Source organism: Mustela erminea, chromosome 16 (assembly GCF_009829155.1).
Source record: "Mustela erminea isolate mMusErm1 chromosome 16, mMusErm1.Pri, whole genome shotgun sequence".
Lineage (NCBI taxonomy): Eukaryota > Metazoa > Chordata > Mammalia > Carnivora > Mustelidae > Mustela > Mustela erminea.
In genome coordinates, this window is record NC_045629.1 from 5,040,134 (window position 1) to 5,062,499 (window position 22,366).

Here is a 22,366-nt window from a genome sequence, read left to right on the forward strand (position 1 = left end):
CCCCTTAGGTATGGAACAAGGCCAGGATGTCTACTTTCAGAACTCTGATTTAACGTACTGCTGGAAGTTCTAGCCAGTATCATATGGCAGGGAAAGGACATAGAAGAAATATGAATCAGCAAAGAAGAAACAAAACTGTTCCCATTTGTAGATGACATCAGTGTCTATTCAGATAATTCTAGAAATCTACCAAACACTTCAAAGAGAGCTTAGCAAGATTATAGGATACAAGATAAATGTAAAAAAAAAAAAAATGGTATTATATATTCAAGCAATGAACATACGAACACAAAACTTTAAAAAGAATACCTCTTACAATTTTTCAAAAACATTAAAATATTTATGTATAAATATAACAAAACATGCACGGTATGTGTATGCTGTAAAGTACAAAATGTTGATGTAAGAAATCAAAGGTGATATAAATAAATGAAGAGGCACATCATATCCATGAATTGGAAGCCTCAAGATAGTAAAGATGTCATTTCTCCAAGAATTGATACCAGGTTTAATGCAATTCTCATCAAAATTCCAGAAAGATTTTTTTTGGTGTGTGATATAGACAAGATCATTCTAAAATTTATATGGACATGCAAAGGTACTGAAATAGCTAAACAATTTTCAAAAAGAAGAATAAAGTGAGAAGAAACAACCTACTAGATTTTAAAGCTGATTAGTTAACTATAGTAATTAACACCATGTGATATTGGCATAGAGAACTACATCAATAGAACAAAAAACACGATAATCTAATCATACAAATATGCCCAACTGATTCTGACAAAGGTGCAAAGCAATTCAATGGAGGCTTTTTCAACAAATGGTGTTGGTCTACTGGGTACCCACAGGCAAAAAAAAAAGAAAAAAGAAAAAATGAGGCACAAACTAAGTCTCACAGTTCATACAAAAATTACTCAAAATGGACAACAAACAAACTTAAGTATAAAATGTAAAACTATAAAACTTTTAAAAAAAGAGGGAAAAATCTTTGGAACATAGGACCAAGCAAAGAATTCTTAGCTCTTGTATTGAAAATATAATCCAAAGAAAAAAATGATAAACTGGATTCCATCATATTCAAAAATTTTTGTGCTGTGAAGACCATGTGGAGAGGATGCAATGACAAGTTTCAGATTAAGAGAAGATACTTATAAACCACATAGACAACAGAGGATTAGTGTCTAGAATATACATAGAACCCCTGGAATTCAACAATAAAAAACCAAACAATTCAAATAGAAAATGGACAGAAGACAAGACATTGCACTGAAAAAGATATACAGAAGATAAATAGGCCTGTGAAAAGATGCTCAACATCACTAGTCATGAAGGAAATGCAAATTAAAACAACTATAAGGTGTCACAACTGTCAGAATGGCTAGAATAAAAAATAGTGACAACACAAATCACAAGGAGGCAGAGAAACTGGATCTCTCATGTATCACTGGTGGGAAATGTGAAATGGCAGAACCACTCTGGAAAAGAATTTAGGAATTTCCTTAACAATTTAAAGATGACACTACCATTCAATCCAGCAATTGCACTTTGGGGCATTTATCCCAGAGAAAAACCAAACCTACTCTTCACACAAAAGCCTATACATGAATGTTTATAGCACCTTTACTAGTACTAACCAAAAATTAAAACCCAGATGTCCTTCAGTAAATGAATGATTAAACAAGCTGTGGTCTATGTGGCATACTACTCAGCAGTAAAAAGAATAACTGACAAATGATTTGATAATCAAAAGAATTGATAACACATAAAATCTGGATGAATCTCCAAATAATTATGGTGAATGAAAAAACACAGTCCCAAAAGTTTACATACTATATGATTCTATTTATATAACGTTCTTGAGACAACGGAATTATAGAAATAGAGAACAGTAGTTCCCAGGGTTTTACTAGGTGGAGTCTTCAGGTTGGTAATGAGTCTGGATCCCTTTGTGTTATTGCTTACAACTAAATGTGAATCTACAATTATTTCAAAATAAAAACTTTAAAATAAATCAACTATGTGGACATGTAAGGGAATAATACACACCAAACCCACATTAGTGGCAAATAGGTTGGAGTTGAGAACAGATGGAAAAGAAGAAGAACAAACAATCTTTAAAACATACAGTAACATCAAAAATTTATTACAAAGTTGAAAATGTTCTGCTCTTGAAGTGAGAACTGTATTTTGTTATATTCAAATCTTACCTTGTATTTGGATTTGCTAAAACTAAGGCTTATAGATTCCTGACAATGCATAGTGGACATCTCATGAGGACTAGTGACTCTAGGCAGCGACCTTCATCATTCACCTGAAGGATCTTGAACTAACACTTCATGTCATAGCCTTCATTATCTGATGTTCTCTATCTCTAACCTTGTTCAGCTCCTGTCTTAATAACTACTCATTACCACCACTTACATGCCATCACTTTTAGTCTTTTGAAAATATCTAATACTACATCCTACAGAAAAAATCCTCTCTCTCCTGCTCCACCATCTCCTCATTTTGATGCTATCTAGATTCCTAGAAACTTTCTTCTTCCCTCCTGTTGATGACCCCTGTCTAGTGTCATTCTCCCCTTTTCAGTTAGGATCCAAAGTTTCATCACCTCTACCACTTTCCTTCCCAAACTCTCAACTCCTTTACCCCATTGTCTCTCTGTTCAACACACTGGCACTGTGTTCTTCATGCCTGTCCTTCAAAAATATCTGGAGTGATCGTGTGTCCTGGTTTATCACAGACAAATTATCTTTGTCGCTTCAAATCCTATTTAACAACAATTTTTTTAAAAAATCTCTCATTACACTCTTCTCCCACAAAATGTCAGCATTTCCAACACCAGAGGAAAAAAACAAACAAAAAACAAAAACCAAAAGCAAGCCCAAACCAAACCCTCAGACTATTAATCCCTTGACTTCCTACACTCCTCTTTCATAGAGGTACTTCCCTATACAACCATTCCTAAATGCCCTTTTCTCACCTGAAGTGAAGAAATGCCTCTTACCTTCTCTTTAAGGCAAACTGCTTCATTGAATTTTACAAATCCCATCCTATCTTGCCATCTGCCCTTTTCTCATCTGAAGTGAAGAAATGCCTCTTACCTTCTCTTTAAGGCAAACTGCTTCATTGAATTTTACAAATCCCATCCCATCTTGCCATCTGAACCACCTTTACTCACTCCCATCTTTCTGCCTTCTTCCCTTCAGAAAACACCTCAGAATAATAGGCTCTTCCCCTTATTTGCCCATACCCCTACCCCATCTTTACTGTTTGCCTTCACAAAGAAATGTCCTGGAAAAAATAGTTTCTGCATATCTGCCTCCCTGCCCCTTTGCACTGAAGCTTATTTCCTTTGATTTCATGAGAATTGTTCTTTGGGTCCTTAAATTTAGAATCTTAAAAAAAATCAGTCTTCATTGAAGGTATCTGTTTGTACTTTTGATCCATTAAATCACTCTTTCCTTCTGAATATAATTCTTAGCTCTTGGGATTCTTTCTCCTCTGAGTTTCTGTGTCATACTGGGTATTTGTTATAGTACAATTTACAGCTTTTCTTTCTTCTGAATTATAAGGAATTTCCACCCTTGGGTCTCCTTTCTTCTCACTCAACACACCCCCTTGGTTCTAAATGACTTCATTCACAGCCATTGACTATATAACTTAGCTTTGTGCTCATAAACCAACCATCTTAGTCCCAACAAGCATATTAAATACAACTTTTTCCACACTGTACTCATTATCTCTCCACATTTGCTAATTTTTAATTAAATTTATTTATTTTTTTAATAACCATATAATGTATTTTTCCCCCCAGGGGTACAGGTCTGTGAATTGCCAGGTTTACTAATTTCACAGCACTCATCATAGCACATACCCTCCCCAATGTCCATATCCCCACCACCCTCTCCTGTCCCCCCTCCCCCCAGCAACACTCAGTCTATTTTATATATTGAGTCTTTTATGGTTTGTCTCCCTCCCAATCCCACCTTCTTTCACTTTTTTTTTTCTTTTTCAACCCCCCAAACCCCCCACATTGCATCTCCACTTCTTCATATCAGGGAGATGATATGATAGTTGTCTTTCTCCACTTGACTTATTTCACTAAGCATAGTACCCTCTAGTTCCATCCACATCATTGCAAATGGCAAGATTTCATTTCTTTTGATGACTGCATAGTATTCCATTGTGTATATATACCACTTCTTCTTTATCCATTCATCTGTTGATGGACATCTAGGTTCTTTCCATAGTTTGGCTATTGTGGACATTACTGCTATAAACATTCAGGTGCACATGCCCCTTTGGAGCACCACGTTGGTATCTTTAGGATATATACCCAGTAGTGCAATCACTGGGTCATAGGTTAGCTCTATTTTCAGTTTTTTGAGGAACCTCCACACGGTTTTCCAGAGTGGTTGCACCAGCTTGCATTCCCACCAACAGTGTAGGAGGGTTCTCCTCTCCACATCCTCACCACAATCTGTCATTTCTTGACTTCTTAATTTTAGCCATTCTGACTGGTGCGAGGTGGTATCTCATTGTGGTTTTGATTTGTATTTTCCTGATGCCGAGTGATGTGGGGCATTTTTTCACGTGTCTGTTGGCCATCTGGATGTCTTCTTTGCAGAAATGTCTGTTCATGTCGTCTGCCCATTTCTTGATTGGATTATTTGTTCTTTGGGTGTTGAGTTTGCTAAGCTCTTTATAGATTTTGGATACTAGCCCTTTATCTGATATGTCATTTGCAAATATCTTCTCCCATTCTGTCAGTTGTCTTTTGGTTTTGCTAACTGTTTCCTTTGCTTTGCAAATGCTTTTGATCTTGATGAAATCCTAATAGTTCATTTTTGCCCTTGCTTCCCTTGTGTTTGGTGATGTTCCCAGGAAGAAGTTGCTTCAGTTGAGGTCAAAGAGGTTGCTGCCTGGGTTCTCCTCAAGGATCTTGATGGATTCCTTTCTCACATTGAGGTCCTTCATCCATTTTGAGTCTATTTTTGTGTACGGTATAAGGAAATAGTACAATTATATTTTTCTACATGTGGCTGTCTAATTTTTCCAGCATCATTTGTTGAAGAGGCTGTCTATTTTCCATTGAACATTCCTTCCTACTTTGTCAAAAATTAGTTGACCATAGAGTTGAGGGTCTATTTCTGGGCTCTCTGTTCTGTTCCATTGATCTATGTGTCTGTTTTTGTGCCAGTACCATGCTGTCTTGATGATGACAGCTTTGTAATAAAGCTTGAAGTCTGGAATTGTGATGCCACCAATTTTGGCTTTCTTTCTCAATATTCCTTTGACTATTTGAGGTCTTTTCTGGTTCCATATAAATTTTAGGATTCTTTGTTCCATTTCTTTAAAAAAAGTGAATGGAATTTTTATGGGGATTGCGTTAAATGTGTAGATTGCTTTAGGTAACACACATTTTCACAATATTTTTTCTTCCAATCCATGAACATGGAACATTTTTCCATTTCTTTGTGTCTTCTTCAATTTCTTTCTTCCTCAATTTCTTGGTACTTTATAGTTTTCTGAGTATAGATTCTTTGCCTCTTTGGTTATCTAGGTATCTTATGGTTTGGGGAGCAATTATAAATGGGATTGACTCCTTAATTTTTCTTTCTCCTGTCTTGTTGTTAGTGTAAAGAAATGCAACTGATTTCTGTGCCTTGATTTTATATCCTGACACTTTACTGAATTCCTGTACAAGTTCTAGCAGTTTGGGAGTGGAGTCTTTTGGGTTTTCCACATATGCTATCATATCATCTGCAAAGAGTGATAGTTTGACTTCTTCTTTGCCGATTTGGATACCTTTAATTTCTTTTTGTTGTCTGATTGCTGAGGCTAGGACTTCTAGTACTATGTTGAACAGCAGTGGTGATAACGGACATCCTTGCTGTGTTCCTGACCTTAGTGGAAAAGCTTTCAGTTTTTCTCCATTGAGAATGATATTTGCGGTGGGTTTTTCATAGATGGCTTTGATAATATTGAGGTATGTACCCTCTATCTCTACACTTTGAAGAATTTTAATCAGGAAGGGATGCTGCACTTTGTCAAATGCTTTTTCAGCATCTATTGAGAGTGTCATTTGGTTCTTGTTCTTTCTTTTATTAATGTGTTGTATCACATTGATTGATTTGTGGATGTTGAACCAACCTTGCAGCCCTGGAATAAATCCCACTTGGTCGTGGTGAATAATCCTTTTAATGTACTGTTGGATCCTATCAGCCAGTATTTTGGTGAGAATTTTCGCATCTGTGTTCATCAAGGATATTGGTCTGTAGTTCTCTTTTTTGATGGGATCCTTGTCTGGTTTTGGGATAAAGGTGATGCTGGCCTCATAAAATGAGTTTGGAAGTTTTCCTTCCATTTCTATTTTTTGGAACAGTTTCAGGAGAATAGGAATTAGTTCTTCTTTAAATGTTTGGTAGAATTCCCCTGGGAAGCCATCTGGCCCTGGACTTTTGTTTATTTGGAGATTTTTGATGACTGTTTCAATCTCCTTACTGGTTATGGGTCTGTTCAGGTGTTCTATTTCTTCCTGGTTCAGTTGTGGTAGTTTATATGTCTCTAGGAATGCATCCATTTCTTCCAGATTGTCGAATTTGTTGGCATACAGATGCTCATAGTATGTTCTTATAATTGTTTGATTTCTTTGGTGTTGGTTGTGATCTCTCCTCTTTCATTCATGATTTTATTTATTTGGGTCCTTTCTCTTTTCTTTTTGATAAGTCTGGCAAGGGGGTTGTCAATCTTATTAATACTTTCAAAGAACCAGCTCTTAGAGCTCAGGGTCCTGCTCTTCAGTGCACCCTTAGAGAAAAACGCCCAACCACCGCGGTCTCCCTGGCGTCTGGTCACGCTTGTAGGAAAGCGCTCAATCAGTTGCACTTGGAGAAAAGCGCCCTGTTGTTTCCGTCTCCATGGCCTCCAGCCGCACTCCGAGCTCACCCAGCCTGCGACTGGTTCAAGGTAAACCCGAGCTGAGAACTCACTCCTCGGCTCTGTCGCTGTAGCTGGCTTCCCCACTCTAATACCTGCAAGCTCTGAGACACTCAGATACCCCTGGTCCTTCTGTGACCCCGTGGGACATGGGGTTATGCTGACCCCCCTGTGGGCTTCACCCCGGTTTAGCCTCTGGAGTGATGTCCCTCAGTGGAACAGACTTTTAAAAGTCCCGATTTTGTGCTCCGTTGCTCCGCCGCTTGCTTGGAGCCGCTCCCCCCACCCCATCTGTCTTCCCGTCACTTTGGATTCACTTCTCCGCAGGTCCTACCTTTCAGAAAGTGATCAATTTTCTGTTTCTAGAATTGTTTCTCTTCTTCTCTTCGATTTCCCATTGGATTTGTAGGTGTTCACAATGGTTAGATAAGCTATCTAGATGATCTCTTGCTTCCCTGATGTCATCTTAGCCTGCTACTTCTCTGCCATCTTGACTCCTCCCCGTCCCCATTTGCTAATTTACCTGTCCTTTTTTGCTATTGAACTAGAAATTTCTTCGTATATTACAAATTTAAAAAAAGTCAATTATGTACAGTGCAAATATCTTTGATTCTTTTTTTTAAATGAATGGAAGATACAAATTGTAATGTAGATGACTTTATCAATCTTTTTTTATACAATAATTTTTATATTTTGGTTTAAAAATCCTTCTGTACTACCATTATAAAAATCTCACTGTTATTCATAAATATTTAAATATTTGTTTCTTAATATTAAAGTTATTTTTTAACCTGGAATTTATTTTCGAGTATAGTTAAAGTGAAGATTCATTTCATGGTTTCCCTGTGACCAGTTGCCTATCACTATTTATTGAGGACATCTACTTTCTGTAGATGAATAGTGCCACAACTGTAATTAATATTGTCTTTCTTTCTGTTCCATATATCAATTTATCAATCCCTATGTCAATAAAATAATATGTTAATTATGATAGATTGATAACCTCTTGCTCTTAGATTATCCTAGTCATTCTTAAATCTTTGCTCATTTATATACAGTTTTAATCAACATTTCATTTTCTACCAAAAACCCTTCCAGGATTTCCACCAGAATTGCGCTGACCTACAAATCAGTATTGGAAGGACTAACATCTTTACAGAAGGACTCGTCTTCTCAATTCCTTCCAACAGCATTTTGTTCCTACAAGTTCTTCAATATCTTTGGTTAGATTTATTTGTTTGTTTTAGATTTCATTTTATTCTGGTAAGAACATTTACCATATAGGTACCTTCTTAAAAAATTATTGCTTACAAATCAAAGGTTATACATTTTCACTTAAGCAAGATGAAGAAGTTATGAAGATATTCAGTACACTATCATATGTACAATCAACAAAATATGTTGTTAGATTTATTCTTAAATAATTTATACTTTCTTGCTATTTTAAGAAGTATTATTTTAAAAATAAAATTAGGTATTCTATTTGTTGCTGACATGTAGAAAGAAAAATATTTTTACTTATTAATGTTAACTAATAAACTTGCCAAATTCATTATTTCTGATAGTATATTTTAAATGTTTCTGAATTATGTGAGGAAATTCTATTATGTATAAATAATAAAATCATATGCATTCTTTCTAAATTCATAACTTTTGTTTCCATTTCTTTTCTTTTTGCACAGGCTAGGACCTTCCATTATAGTGTTGAGCAAATGCAGTCTTCTTTCTACTCCCAAAGGAAATATTTCTAACATTTTATCTTGAAAAACACCATTTTCAAAAATATTATCCAAATTACTTATAGAAAGTTTTTTAAAATCATTGCTAAGATCTTGAATAGATGAATAGATGAAAATTTTAATAATGAATAGATGAAAAATTTAATCAAATGTTTTGTCTAGCTCTATTAAAATAATATTAATCCATTAATCTATTAATGTCATTGAATTCAGTAGGTCAATATTTTCTATAGGGATTATTCTGAATTTTTTTCTCATAATATTCTTTATTAGATAAATTTGGGAACTATTCCCTGTTCTATTCTCTGTAATAGTTTGTATAAGACTGAATTGATCTTAGACATTTAGAGAATTTGTCTACAAAATAACTGCCAGATTTTTTATTCTTTATTTATCTTTTATTTAAATAATTTCTAACACCATCTTTTTCACCTTTTTGACTGAAACTTATTACCATACTTTTTAAAAAATTTTTTGCTACCTATCCCTGATATTTTGCCAGGTACACAGAATATTATACTACTTTAATCAAATAATAACTCTCTTAACTGTTATTGCAATGTTAGCTAGCATTTAATTATGTGATTTTTATTTAGTGCCACATGATAGTATTTATTATTATTAATATTTAATACAGAAAATATTTTAATATTTCCTACATGTTCAGCAGTTTCTTTACCTTTGCATTTTATTTTGAATACCAGTCATTCATTCAAGTTCTTTCTTTTCCTTAGGAATTTCCTTTAGAAATTTCCTTAAAGTAATATTATAGTGGACAAACATTCTGTTTACTGAAAATATCTTTATGAGATTTAAATATTGAAAACAGATGGAGCCTTGTGGTTTGGGAGCATAAGTGTGGCATTTCCAGTTTTTATCAAAAAAGTGGTCCAACAGCAACAAGGAGGATAAAAATCAGAATCATACTGCTAGTGTTGCTTATAAAACCACCAGCTTCATTTTCAGCAACATTGGGGAAGCACTAAAGCTGACTCCACCAAAAAAAGGTGGAGGGAGGACTACCTAAAACAGAGAAGATCAAGTAGAGATGTGTGTGGAAGAGGATATGACACGATCTCAAGAAGGGCCAGGCACATACATTTCTTGACTAGAAAGACATTTCCAGAACAAAATCTGCATCATAGGCACACAGTGTTATATTTTATATGTGTACCTAGTTAGTTCCAAAGGTTTTACATAATTATCTTTTCCTCACTCAAAGAAAATGCCAACCTTTTCTTATATGACATTCCCATATGAAAGGGAATCAATTTATAGATTATATATTTTGTTGTAATCTACTATCTGGGTAGTTTTAATTTATGTAGCTTTATTATGTATTTTATAATTTAGCATGATGAGTCCTCTTTAATTGTGGCTCCTTTTCAGAATTTTCCCAGTTATTCTTTGTCTCTTGGCTAATTGTAATGATTTGTCTCTCCAAATCTATATTAAGTGATAATAATGACAGCAGTAATATTTTCTTTAGTGAAAATATTTATGGTATTTCTCTATTAAGCAGGATTCTGGCTAATGAGTTCAATAAAGCAAGAGTAATTTATAATAAATTCTAAAAATTCATTAAAATATATAAAAGGAAAACTATCTTATATATCTGTCTATGCAAAAAATCCAGGAATGTAAATCTATTTTATCATGTTGAAGAGATGTTTGTTCAAACCTATGTTAATTGAGAGTCTCTAATGAAAATAAATGTTGAATTTTATCAAATGTCTTTTTAGCATCTATAGAAAGAATCCTGATTTTTCTTCTGAAATTTATTAATATGATAAATTATATTAATAGTTTTCCTATTACTACACTATCTTTGGCTTTCTTGAATAAAAACTACTTAATTATTGACTAATATTTTTTCATGTACTACTTGTTTTTGATTTATAATTACATTTATTCATTTACACTATTGGATTTTTTGCATAGATGTGCAAGATATTTTTCCTTTATATATTTAAAGAACTCTTAGGATTTTTTATCAAGCTTAGGTTTGTTTTACTAAAAATATTTTTAGTGTGTTTATTATTTTCTAATTCCTGAAGCAATATGAATAGCATCAGAATTTTTGTTATTTATAGATGTGACGGTTTTCCTTGGGAAACCACTGGCCACATGCTCTTAGTGGAGAGAGCTCTTTCACAAATTTAATATTCAGAATAATTATCAGTCTATTCAGCTATGCTAGAGAGTAACAGCCAGCTATCTGTACTCCTGTGTTCTTTGGCAACTTTTTTCTTCCCTACTATATTCTGTTTATATTTCTATCTCTTCTGAAGTTAGTTTTAATTAAATATGTTTCTATAAAATTAATAACTCCATCCAATGTTTGTGTATATATTTGCATATGCTTTAGCAAAATATTAGTAGAAAAAATAAAATTATTGCTTAGCTAATAAAAGAATCATCTCTGGAGTAAATATACATTGTTCATAACGCAGCAAGGGACATAAAGGGTAGACAAGAGAGAGGTAAGTAAAATGAGGTGGCAACAAAGAGTTTAAAGAGATTAAAAAGAAAAATTAAAGATCTAGAAATCAGGCAAAGAAGATCCAACAAATGATGTTACTCAAACACATTAACTTCAGGAGCACTACACTTAAAAATTATTGAGAAGCTCAAAGAACTTTTATTTATGTTGATTATATGTACCTATGTTCACTATATTAGAAATTAAATCTGAGAACTCTAAATTTTACCTATTCAAAAATTACAGTTATAAATTCATACAGTTTTCAAATAAATAATACAATTTTATGAACATTAATTAATTTTCCAAAAATAAAACTAATGAGTGGGGTAGCATATTGTTCTACACTTTTGCAAATCCCAATAATTGCATAACTGCTTTTCAGTTCAATCTCTTGCAATTGGTCATTTTAGTTGAAGTATATGAATAAAATATGGCCTCACAAAGATAAGTATTTGCAAAATATAAGGATATTTTAAAAGTTTTTCCAGGTAATTGTGAAAAATCTTTGATACTATATCAAAATTTAACAACTGATAGCTTCTTTTTGCCAATTTCTTTCATGACGCATCTACCAGAGAGTCAAGATTTAATAAAAGTAGTATTTTCCCCATTTTATCGGTAACATTGTAAACAAAATTACTTTTTTCCCCCACACTACAAGGGAATAATATATGAATTACTAGTGCAATTTGGTGCCACTGCTTTGGTTCATGCTAAGGTTCAGCACCTTTATCCACCATTGTCTTGGTACATCAAGGCAAATGTCAACCTAGTAGAAAAGGCAAACAAGATCTTGATATTATTATGAGATTGTTTTAACCCAAAAACCCCATGAAAAGTTCTTGTACACTTCAGTACACACAAAATGGGGCCTGCAAAATATTGTCAGGGGTGCTAGTAAAAAACATTGTTAATAATTTCAGAGATAAAATGGTTCCACCTGCTATATGTTTACTTGAATTCATTAACTCCTCCATTCCCACAGTCACAGATGTTCAGATCACCTAGTATATATACTCAGCTATATAATAGAGTTAATGATTTATTTTTAGAGTTTCTTCACCTCAACATTTGCCTGTTCATTTTGGGCTGATTAATATCCTACATAATATATCTGGCCAACAAGTGGAAAGTTCCATGGCCTATAGTCAAGATATGATATATTCTAACTCAACCAACAATCCCAACTACTTCTTCCCTATGGCCCTCTTTCCCACTCCATTCACATAGTTCATGTTCAACATGTAGGGTTCTATGTTTGCTAAAATAACTTATTTGTTTCCACATTTGTGCTTATTGCTAATAATATTTTAACTATGGATATTTGATAAATTTATCAAATTCCTCCACATTTGTCAACTATCAGATTGAATGGCACGTTCTAATATTAATTTCAACAGTAGCATCTTATAAAGCTTACAGAGTGGATGAAAGAAACCCTCCTTGGGGAAGAGGCATGCTTCTAAATTGAGATCTAGAGGGTCAGTGGGGGACACTTGTGTAAAGATGTAACAATGAAGCAAAAAGAGGACAAAACTAAGACCATTAACTTCAACATCATCATGCTATATTTTATTTGACTACAATATGTTGGTTTAATATGCTCTCCTTTTTAAAAAAGTATTAATGTAGGGGTGCCTGGGTGGTGCAGTCGGTTGAATATCTGACTCTTGGTTTGGGCTCAGGTCATGATTTCAGGATTGTGAAATCAAGCCCCAAGTCAGGCTCCATGCCCAGTGTAGAGTCTGCTTGAGTTTCTCTCTCTACCTCTGCACCATGCCCCAGCATTCTCTCTCTCCCACTCTCTTTGTCACTCTCAAATGAATTAATAAATCTTAAAAAAAGGATATTAATGCAAAAACCTCCTAATTTTTAAATTAGTTGAATTAGTTGAAAACCAATTCAAAAGCAATTTTAAACATTCTGCAGAGCAGATTTCAGCCTTTCCTTTAAGAAAGAATGACCCAAAGATAATGAGGTTTTCCAAGAGAATGGCAGTTCCCTTCAACTTTCAAGTTTTTTTTTTCAAATCTTCCCATGCACTTCAGCTGCTACTTGACTACTTTCCCTCTTCAGAGAACCTTAACTTGATCAAATAAATAAATAATAACAATCACTTGATATGTTAAAAATATAGTGGAAAAGGAATCAATACTGGATTGTACATAGATATCAGTTCAGTGTAATCTTATGTCTATGTCTCAGCATCACTGAATATTTCAAAATTACTAGTATTTCTTTTTACATTTATATTGCTACCTCTGGCTGATCTTTGTCTCTATGTTTTATATGCTCTTATCTAAATATGTGTTATATGCTCTTATCTAAATATGTGTTACTGCTGAATTTAGATCTACTACATCAAAACAAATTATAGCAATTTTATGGAGAAATCTAGGAAATTATGTTTAAATGCAAAACAATCCTAAAAATTCAGTTTAGGAAATATATATATATATACACACACATATATATGTGTGTGTATATATATATATCATAAACCAGTAACTAAGAAGAAATTTCAAGAGTACCTAATAACAACCATTTTTCATCCTTACATTGGAACTTTCTTTAAAAATTTAAACCTTGAGTTTTCTTTCTTTCTTTCTTTCTTTCTTTCTTTCTTTTTTTACATGTCAGTTGATGATATATTATTGACAAATAACCCAACCTCATACCAGAATATTACTATTTATGATAAACAATGATAAACAATACTATTTATGATACTGTATTTCATGATGCATCTGGAGAAAAGTGTCTGCAGTATATTCCCAATACCCCTCAGCATAAAAGATACATCACTATAAGACCAAAATTCAAAGGATCAGGTGTGAGAAATTTATCTTTCTGTGAGCTAGTCTCTGCAGGTAAGGCTAATTATCTGGTTCAGAAAAAAATGTAAGAAAACACAAAATGATATTTTTTGGAAGAAAACATGATATTAATAATTAACATTAATAGAAATAAAATCCTCAAGTTGAAAAAAAGACTTATTGGAAGAGAGTTATAAAATTTGCAATTTCTTAGATCCTATAAGATAAAAAAACTAAGTAAGTAATAAAATCACCCAGGGATGTGTGAAAGACACATAAAGAGGCACTCTTCAATTGTGTAAATCCCATCACAGCACACATTACCTTTGGGTTTTACAGTTAGCTGGACAGATACTTTTTTCACTCCCAACGGACTTACTGCCTGACATTCATATTGGCCTTGGTCATAATGTGCTGCATGCTCAATTCTCAAAGTTCCAGAGGAGAGAACTGTATGTAGACTTTCCTGAGAGAGTTGCCTTCCTGCAAAGAGGGAAACAAAATACTTTGTATGGCACTGTTATGGCTCAAAGAGCTGACAGCTATTAATGTGTGATCTTCGGGTGTTTGGTAAAGGTTGGGATCTCTCTCGAAGTCCTCTGTGTCACAATACTGGGACACCCCCCCCCATAACACTGCATCTGGAAACCGGGGCACCCAGCTTGACCAGCCCCCAAGCAGGAGAACTGGTCTTCTCCCTTAATGAATTCCTACACCTTCATGTTTGCTCCCTCAGTTTTATTTTCCAAAGTTAGAATGCAAATTCAAAACTAACCTTATTCCAGCATTACCCTTGTGTATGGTGCCTTACTATTACTCTTAGAACAAGCTATAAAATGCCTAAGGGTTGGATGTGAGGCATTGCACAGGCTAACCAACCACACCTACTTCTATAGCCTCATGGCCCCACTCTTTACTTAATGGAGTGCAAACAAGGCAAAATTTGGATAACAGAAGAATTGTTTTTGCATTCTTTTTTTTTTTCTTTTTAAATTTATTTGACAGAGAGAGAGAGATCAAAGTAGGCAGAGAGGCAGACAGAGAGAGGGGGAAGCAGGCTACCTGCTGAGCAGAGAGCCAGATGTGGGGCTCTATCCCAGAACCCTGGGACCATGACCTGAGCCAAAAGCAGAGGCTTTAACCCACTTAGCCACACAGGTGCCCCTTCTTTTTATTTTTTATAACAGTTTTTATTCCTAGATTACTCCCCAGAGTGATTACTAAATATGATTGTCAAATATCTTTATAACATTTGTTTGTCACATGTATGTAATATTTGTAATATAAAAACATTATGGAATTACAACATTTAAGGTGCTGAGACAGAATCTTGGGAATGGTGGTTTTTGTGACACTCAGGTTGTTAATCCTCACTCACAGTCACAACCACCCAGCCAACATTGCACTTTATCACCTCTGAGTTTACACTGAGTTTACACTCCTTGTGGCAATTAACAAGTTAATGGATTGTCATTCTCAACTATTTCAGTGACAATATGTGTCAAATGTAAATAGCTAACCTTTATTGTTAATAAATAAATAATATATAAAAAATGGATAACTAAGAATAATAATTTTTAAAAAACTATTTACCTTTGTAAACAGTTAACTTTTATTGACTTTCTACACAAAGGAGCCAAATACACTTTTAAATGTTTATGAGTATAAATACACTCAAAATAATCCCCACAATTACCCAGTGTTGTAGGCAGTATCAATCTCAGCATATCCATGCTGGGATATATATCCCATGCTGGGATGCTATATCCCAGCATATAGATAAAGCAACTCTGGTAAAACCACAGTTAACTTACTTGCCCAAGGTCATGCAACTAGTAAATGAAGGAGGAAAATGTGAATCTTGGTTTTCCAGCTTCAAAGTTCACCTCCTACCCACTCTACTTTTATAAAGATGAGAGCAAAAATTTTAGCCAAAAGAAGTTTACAAATGTTGATGTATTTAGAATTTAACCTAGTTACCTGAACTAACAAAAAAGTTAACAATTCCAAGACCAGAGAAGTCTTAGTGGAGCATTCATCTCAGAGTATAGACCTTACTCTCACACCACAAGGATCACTAGAAGCTCCTGGCCCCTTGGATGAACACTGCACACCTCTTCCCAACACTTAAAAGACAGTAGCTCTCTAGACACCTGGATGGCTCAGTTGGTTAAGCCAGCAACTCTTGGTTTTGGGTCAGGTCATGATCTCATGAGTTGGTGAGATCCAACCCACACAGGGCTCCATGCTCACTAGGGAATCTGCTTGAAGATTCTCTCCCTCTATCTCTGCCCCAACTCATACTCTCTCATATGCTTTCTCTTTCAAGTAAATAAATAAATCTTTTATAAAGCTTTTTTTTTTTTTTTAAGATTTTATTTATTTATTTGAGAGAGAGAGAGCACACAAGTGAGTGGAAGGGCAGAGAAAGAAACAGACTCCCCACTGGAAGGGAGCCTGAGGTGGGCATTGATCCCAGGCCTGGGATCTTGACCTGAGGCTAAAGCAGATGTTTAACGTACTGAGCTATCCAAGCACCACCTCCTGCCACCAAAAAGCATTCTTTAAAAAAAAAAAAAAAAAAAAAAAAAAGGACAGTAGCTCTCTTTTATCCATTTAACATGCTAGACTTTTCTTAAGGTTGGTTTCACTGCACTTAAAATTTCACCTTGTACTAAAAGAGAATTCTGCCACTTTAAAAAATGCTTAAAACCACTAACTGTCCAATAATTTTATTTTAAAAATCAAGAAACTGAACAAACTAGTGGTTGCCAGAGAGGAGGTACATGGGAGAATGAATAAATTAAAAAAAAAAAAATCAGGAAACTGAGTCCCAGAGAGATTATCCAAGGAAGGCCACATATTCAAATGTTGAAACTTAACATATAACTGAAATTATGGTGTCATATTTAATTCAAAGATTACATTTTGTGTGATGTTTTCATGTCTATTATATAACTATGATAATTAGTTTAAGTTGTTTTTTATCCTCTCATAACAAGGAGGTATTTATCTCTTTCCACAATTACTTGCCCATATGCTAATACCTGCTTTGGTCCAGGCAATTATTGGAGGTGGGTTGCCTTCAGCTTCACAGAGAAATTTGACAGTGTGTCCTTCTAGCACCACTTGATCCTTGGGGATTACTCTGAATTGTGGAGGAGCTAAAGAGAATGAAAATTTATATCAAAATTAAAAATTATTCTGTAAATTAATAGTAAAGGAAAAAAGAAAATATGTTTAAATATGTTTCTTAATTATAATTTATTTCCAATTATTTACATAAAAACTATTAAGAATGTACAGTTGCTTGTATATGTTTGTGTCTGCTTGCAAAGAAACCAAAAATATACATTTCTGGTTTACAAAGCAGAAAAGCAGTAGTTAGTAAGAAGGAACAAATTCTAAATCTTATGGACCCTGCTTCATATGTTATCTACTAACTGCAATAGACATATATAAAACTAAAAATTGTATTTGAACCATTAACAAAATTGTTTCCTCCAAGCTTTGGAGGACCAATGGCTCTCATTAGTTTCAGGGAAAAAAATGTTTCCTATAATATGTGCTATTGTACATTTTTAAAATTCACATTTTAAATTCACATTTTAAAAATTTTAAATTTTAAAATTTCACATTTATAAAATTCACATTTAAAAGTTAAAAATTCACATTTAAGTCAAAATTTCAAGACTTCCAAACCTTCAGATCTTTTACAATTAATTTGTTTAAATAGTAAATAGCTGATAGATGCATATAGAGTTATGCAGTCTATTCATGACTCTTTTATTAATATGAAAAAGAAATCTGTATGACCATTTAAGGGCATGATGATCTCCAATGATAGCTGTAAGGTTTTATAGGTGAGATAAACATGACACCAGGCAAGGTAGGCACAAGGCAAGATTTATTAAAGGCACTCTTGGGTGAAGTTTTAGGGCTCAGGAGAAGGGGAGTCAGGAAAGTCGTGCTGGGAGGAGGTGGACACCCTCAGGTGAAGTTCCACGACTCTGGAAAGCAGTCAGGGAAGTGCCACTGGGAGGAAGTCGGTTGGGGTCTTTTATTGGGCCAGGGCAGGGCATGGGCTCACATCCATATATGGTAGGGTATTTGGTGAATGGAGGGTAAGGGTGGGGTGGGTGCTGATACTTCTGTTTCCTTCATAAGTATCGGTTTACCTATGGAGACGTGACCTGGGCATACATCCTTTTGGCGGGAGAGTCAAGGGTTGAGGAAGTGGGGGAGGGGGCTGGAAGATGGCGGCCCTGGCAGTCATTTCTATTGTTCCTCCTGCATTCCTGGAGCCACCGACCCAACAATAGCAATGTGTTGACATTTTCCAAACAACTTTCTGAGATGACCTGACCTCTTCTCCACGCTGTTAGATCTTTGTACTTTCCTCATTCCTCTTCCTCACTGTCTGGATTTACAAGAATCATGATAAAATAAATAGTATTTGGCAAACTGTATTTGCTTTAGCTTTCATATTGTGTTTAGGTAATAAAGACTTTTTAAAGTCCTCAATTCTAAAAAAGGTACTAGGCTAAAAAATGGTAAAAGTTAAATTATGAGGTCATAAAATTCATGAAAGTCCTCAAGAATACCTGCAAGATATTTGTTATAGACTTTTAGAAAAGTCAAGGTGAAAATAGCCCACAGATCAGTAGGCTCAGGCTCCATGTTCCATAGATGAAGAAATTAGGGCTGAAGGTGGTTGAAATGAATAATTCTTAGAAACACAATGAGAATTTGGGCCACTCAATGTTCTTTCCAGAACATTACATGAACTTTTTAAATTGCTAGGAATAACTTGACGTGAGCAAAAATATTTCTACGTTAAAAAAATGGATTCATGACACAGTAGAAGAGCTATAAAGCAAAAGTAGGTAGTAGTTACAGCAAGTCATTTAGTGATGGCACAAGTTTTGGGCAATTTGACTTGAACTTTTTAATAGTAACTAAAACGCACCTAGCCACATCTGGCATTTTTATATTTCATATGCGGTATTGTTATATTTTACTTGTTCTCATAAAAAGTGATATTTTTAATCCAAGACTACATCCTACCAAAAACTATGAAAGGCATTTTACATTTCTTCCTAGCAGTAAAATGGTCAATTTGCTAGATCAGTGAAGACATTTTAATGCAATGGGAAGAAAACCCAGAAGATCTAAATATCACAAAGGCAGGTAGTGTAGGCTGGAGGAATTCAAGAGAAATAATGAGTTGACATTTCTGGGCCTTTCACTTAACAATGGTGGCCATCAAGCCTACCTCTAATACTAACACACCACATGCTTAGATGAAGCATTTTGCCATTTTATTAAAATCCACCCTTCTGATGGCTTTTACAAAACTCATGACTGTGATGCCTCATACAAAAAAGGATTTTTATTTACATTGTTGGTAACTATAAGCCCTTTCATCTAAATGCCCCATACTGTGATTCACACCTTTCATTGAAGCTGTTTCTTTTTCATTTTATCATTTGTTCAGCTGGTCTAGGAAAGGAAATTAATTTGTGGACAATTGTGTTCTTGGCTTAAATGGACATTAAAGGAACTAAAGAAAATTGATGGAACATCTGTTAAGATAACACAGAAAAGGTACATCTTAAACTATTTAGTCTATGCATTAGGCAAATGAAAGGAGCCTCTTTTATAAATGTATCAAATGATTAATGGACCATTTCAAGACCAATTAAAAATCTCAACACATAGACCTACAAGTAACCCAACTATACAGTTGCAAGGGACAGAAGATAAGCAGATGGCAATTTCAGTGCAAACTGCTTGGTAAAAAGAAATCGTTAGTGTATTGTGGTATGAGAAATGAACAGCACCAGATATGTCAGAGTTTGGTTAGACTTGAACTGATACAGATGAAAAAATAGAAGAGGTAAAAGCTAAACACAAGAAGCTGAGACACAAAAGATTAGAATGGTATGAAATAAAGGAGTCTGCCAGAGTGAAATTAGGCATTCTGCTTCTAAACACCAAATATTAATATAAAAAAATGCAAGCAAAAAGACCCCAAATGCTATTTCTTTGTAAGCATTTTTCAATCCTAACACATGGAAAGTCTAAAAACAATACTTTGGTTTTTTAAAAGTAATTTCCCCCAGGAGTTATCGAAGACATCAAGAAAAAAATCATTTCTATACCTTTTTAGCATATAGAAAATGTTTTTCATGGTATTAACATTTCTAGGGGAAACACAATTTTTTTCCTCAGACGTATGAATAGAAACAATGAATTATTGATCTATTGCTACTTAAAGAGTTGATGTTAAGCAGAAGCAATTTGGAAAACATTTACTGAATAATGAAAATCCAGAATGGATGAAGTATTGTGACTTCCAGTGGGCCAATTCTTCTGCTCTCCAGAAGCCAACACTCAGCCCCAAAGTCTCCCCAACTGCATGTTTCAAAACTGCTGCCGTGGAGCCCCTGGGTGGCTCAGTTGTTTAAGCATCTGCCTTCAGCTCAGGTCATGATCCCAGGGTCTTGAGATGGAGTCCTGCATTGGGCTTCTTACTAAGCAGGGAGCTGCTTCTCCCATTCTTTCTTTGTCCCTCTCCCCAGCTTATTCCTTCTCTCTCTCTCTCTCTCTCTCTCAAATACTAAGAAAACAAAAATTTTAGAAAATACATAAAATAATATAACTTTTGGTAATTCCACCAAGTTGGCAGAGGAATGGGGGACTCCTTTTTAACTGGTCCCCTAAATTTAGTTAGAAATCTACTAAGCTTCTCTGAACACCCATAAAATCAGCCTGAGATGTAAGATTATACAGTTCTGGATATCTACTGGGGCAGAGGATCATCAGTTGAGAGGGTGCACCTTGCCTGGATAGTGGTTGGTATTTTTTTGGCTATATACCCTATCAACCACAACTCAACAGAATGACTAAGAGGAGGAACTCTGAACAAAGAAAAGACCCAGAGACAATGGGCTCTCCTGCCAATAACCAGTAATGAGATTGAAGCAGTGATTAAAAACTTCGCAAAAAAATGAGTCTGTGGCCTGATGGATTCCCTGGGGGAATTCTACTAAACATCCAAAGAAATAATACCTATTCTCCTGAAGCTATTTCAAAAAATAGAAACAGAAGGAAAACTTCCAGACTCTCTATGAGGCCAGCATTACCTTGATCCTAAAAACCAGGCAAACACCCCATCAAAAAGGAGAATTACAGACCAATATCCCTGATGAATATAATGCCAAATTTCTCAACAAGATCCTAGCTGATAGAATTCAACAGTACATTAAAGGATTATACACTGTAAAAAGGTGGGATTTATCTCTGGAATACAAGGGTGGTTCAACATTTGCAAATCATTCTATGTGATAGAACACATAAATAAGAGGAACAAGAAACCACGTGGTCCTCTCAATTGATGCAGAAAACGGATTTGATAAAATACAGCATCCTTTCCTGATTAAAACTCTTCAGAGTATAGGGATAGAGGGAACATTCCTCAATTTCATAAAAGACATCTATGAAAAATATATAGTGAATATCATCCTCAATGGGAAAAGCTGAGAGCCTTTCCCTTAAGATCAGGAACATGACAAGGATGCCCCCTCTCGCCACTATCATTCAACATAGCATTAGAAGTCCTAGCAACAAATATCAGACAACAAAAAGAAATTAAAAGTATCCAAAATGACAAAGAAGTCAAACTCTCTCTCTTCATGGATGAATGATACTTTATGTGAAAAATCCAAAAGACTCCATCCCCAAATTACTAGAATTCATACAACAGTACAGTAGTGTGGCAGAATACAAAAATCAATGCACAGAAATCACTTGTTTTCTTGTACATTAACAATGAAACTCTAAAAAGAGAAATTAGAGAATGGATTCCATTTACAATAGCGCCTAAAAAACTTAAGATACCTTGGTATACCTAGCCAAAGAGGTAAAGGATCTATACTCTAGAAACCATAAAACACTCATGAGAGAAATTGAAGAAAACACAAAAAGTTGGAAGTACATTCCATGCTCATGGTTTGGAAAAATAAACATTGTCAAAATGTCTATGCTGCCCAGAGCAATCTATACTTCCAACACTATCCCAATCAAAATACCAATGGTACTTTTCAAAGCTCTGGAACAAATAATCCTAAAATTTGTATGGAACCAGAAAAGACCCCAAATCACCAAGGAAAAGTTGAAAAAAAAAAAAAAGCTAGGGGCATCATGTTGCCTGATTTCAAGCTATATCACAAAGCTGTGATCACCAAGACAATATGGTACTGGCACAAAAACAGACACAAAGATCAGTGGAACAGAGTAGAGAGCCCAGATATGGACCCTCAATGCTCTGGTCAAATAATCTTCGTCAAAGTAGGAAAAAATATCCAGTGTAAAAGAGACAG

General features: G+C 34.7%; 1 protein-coding gene across 4 annotated transcripts in view; it reads right to left on the reverse strand.

The window, feature by feature from the left end:
* The window catches only part of PXDNL (peroxidasin like), a 491,033-nt gene that overhangs the window by 117,054 nt on the left and 351,613 nt on the right, over positions 1-22,366 (reverse strand). For all 4 annotated transcript variants that reach the window (XM_032315673.1, XM_032315672.1, XM_032315671.1 and 1 more), the window contains 2 exons: positions 17,030-17,146; positions 14,307-14,465 (listed from right to left, as the gene is read on the reverse strand). In XM_032315673.1, coding sequence (XP_032171564.1) covers positions 14,307-14,465; positions 17,030-17,146 — 276 coding nt within the window. The remainder of the gene's footprint in view (positions 1-14,306; positions 14,466-17,029; positions 17,147-22,366) is intronic.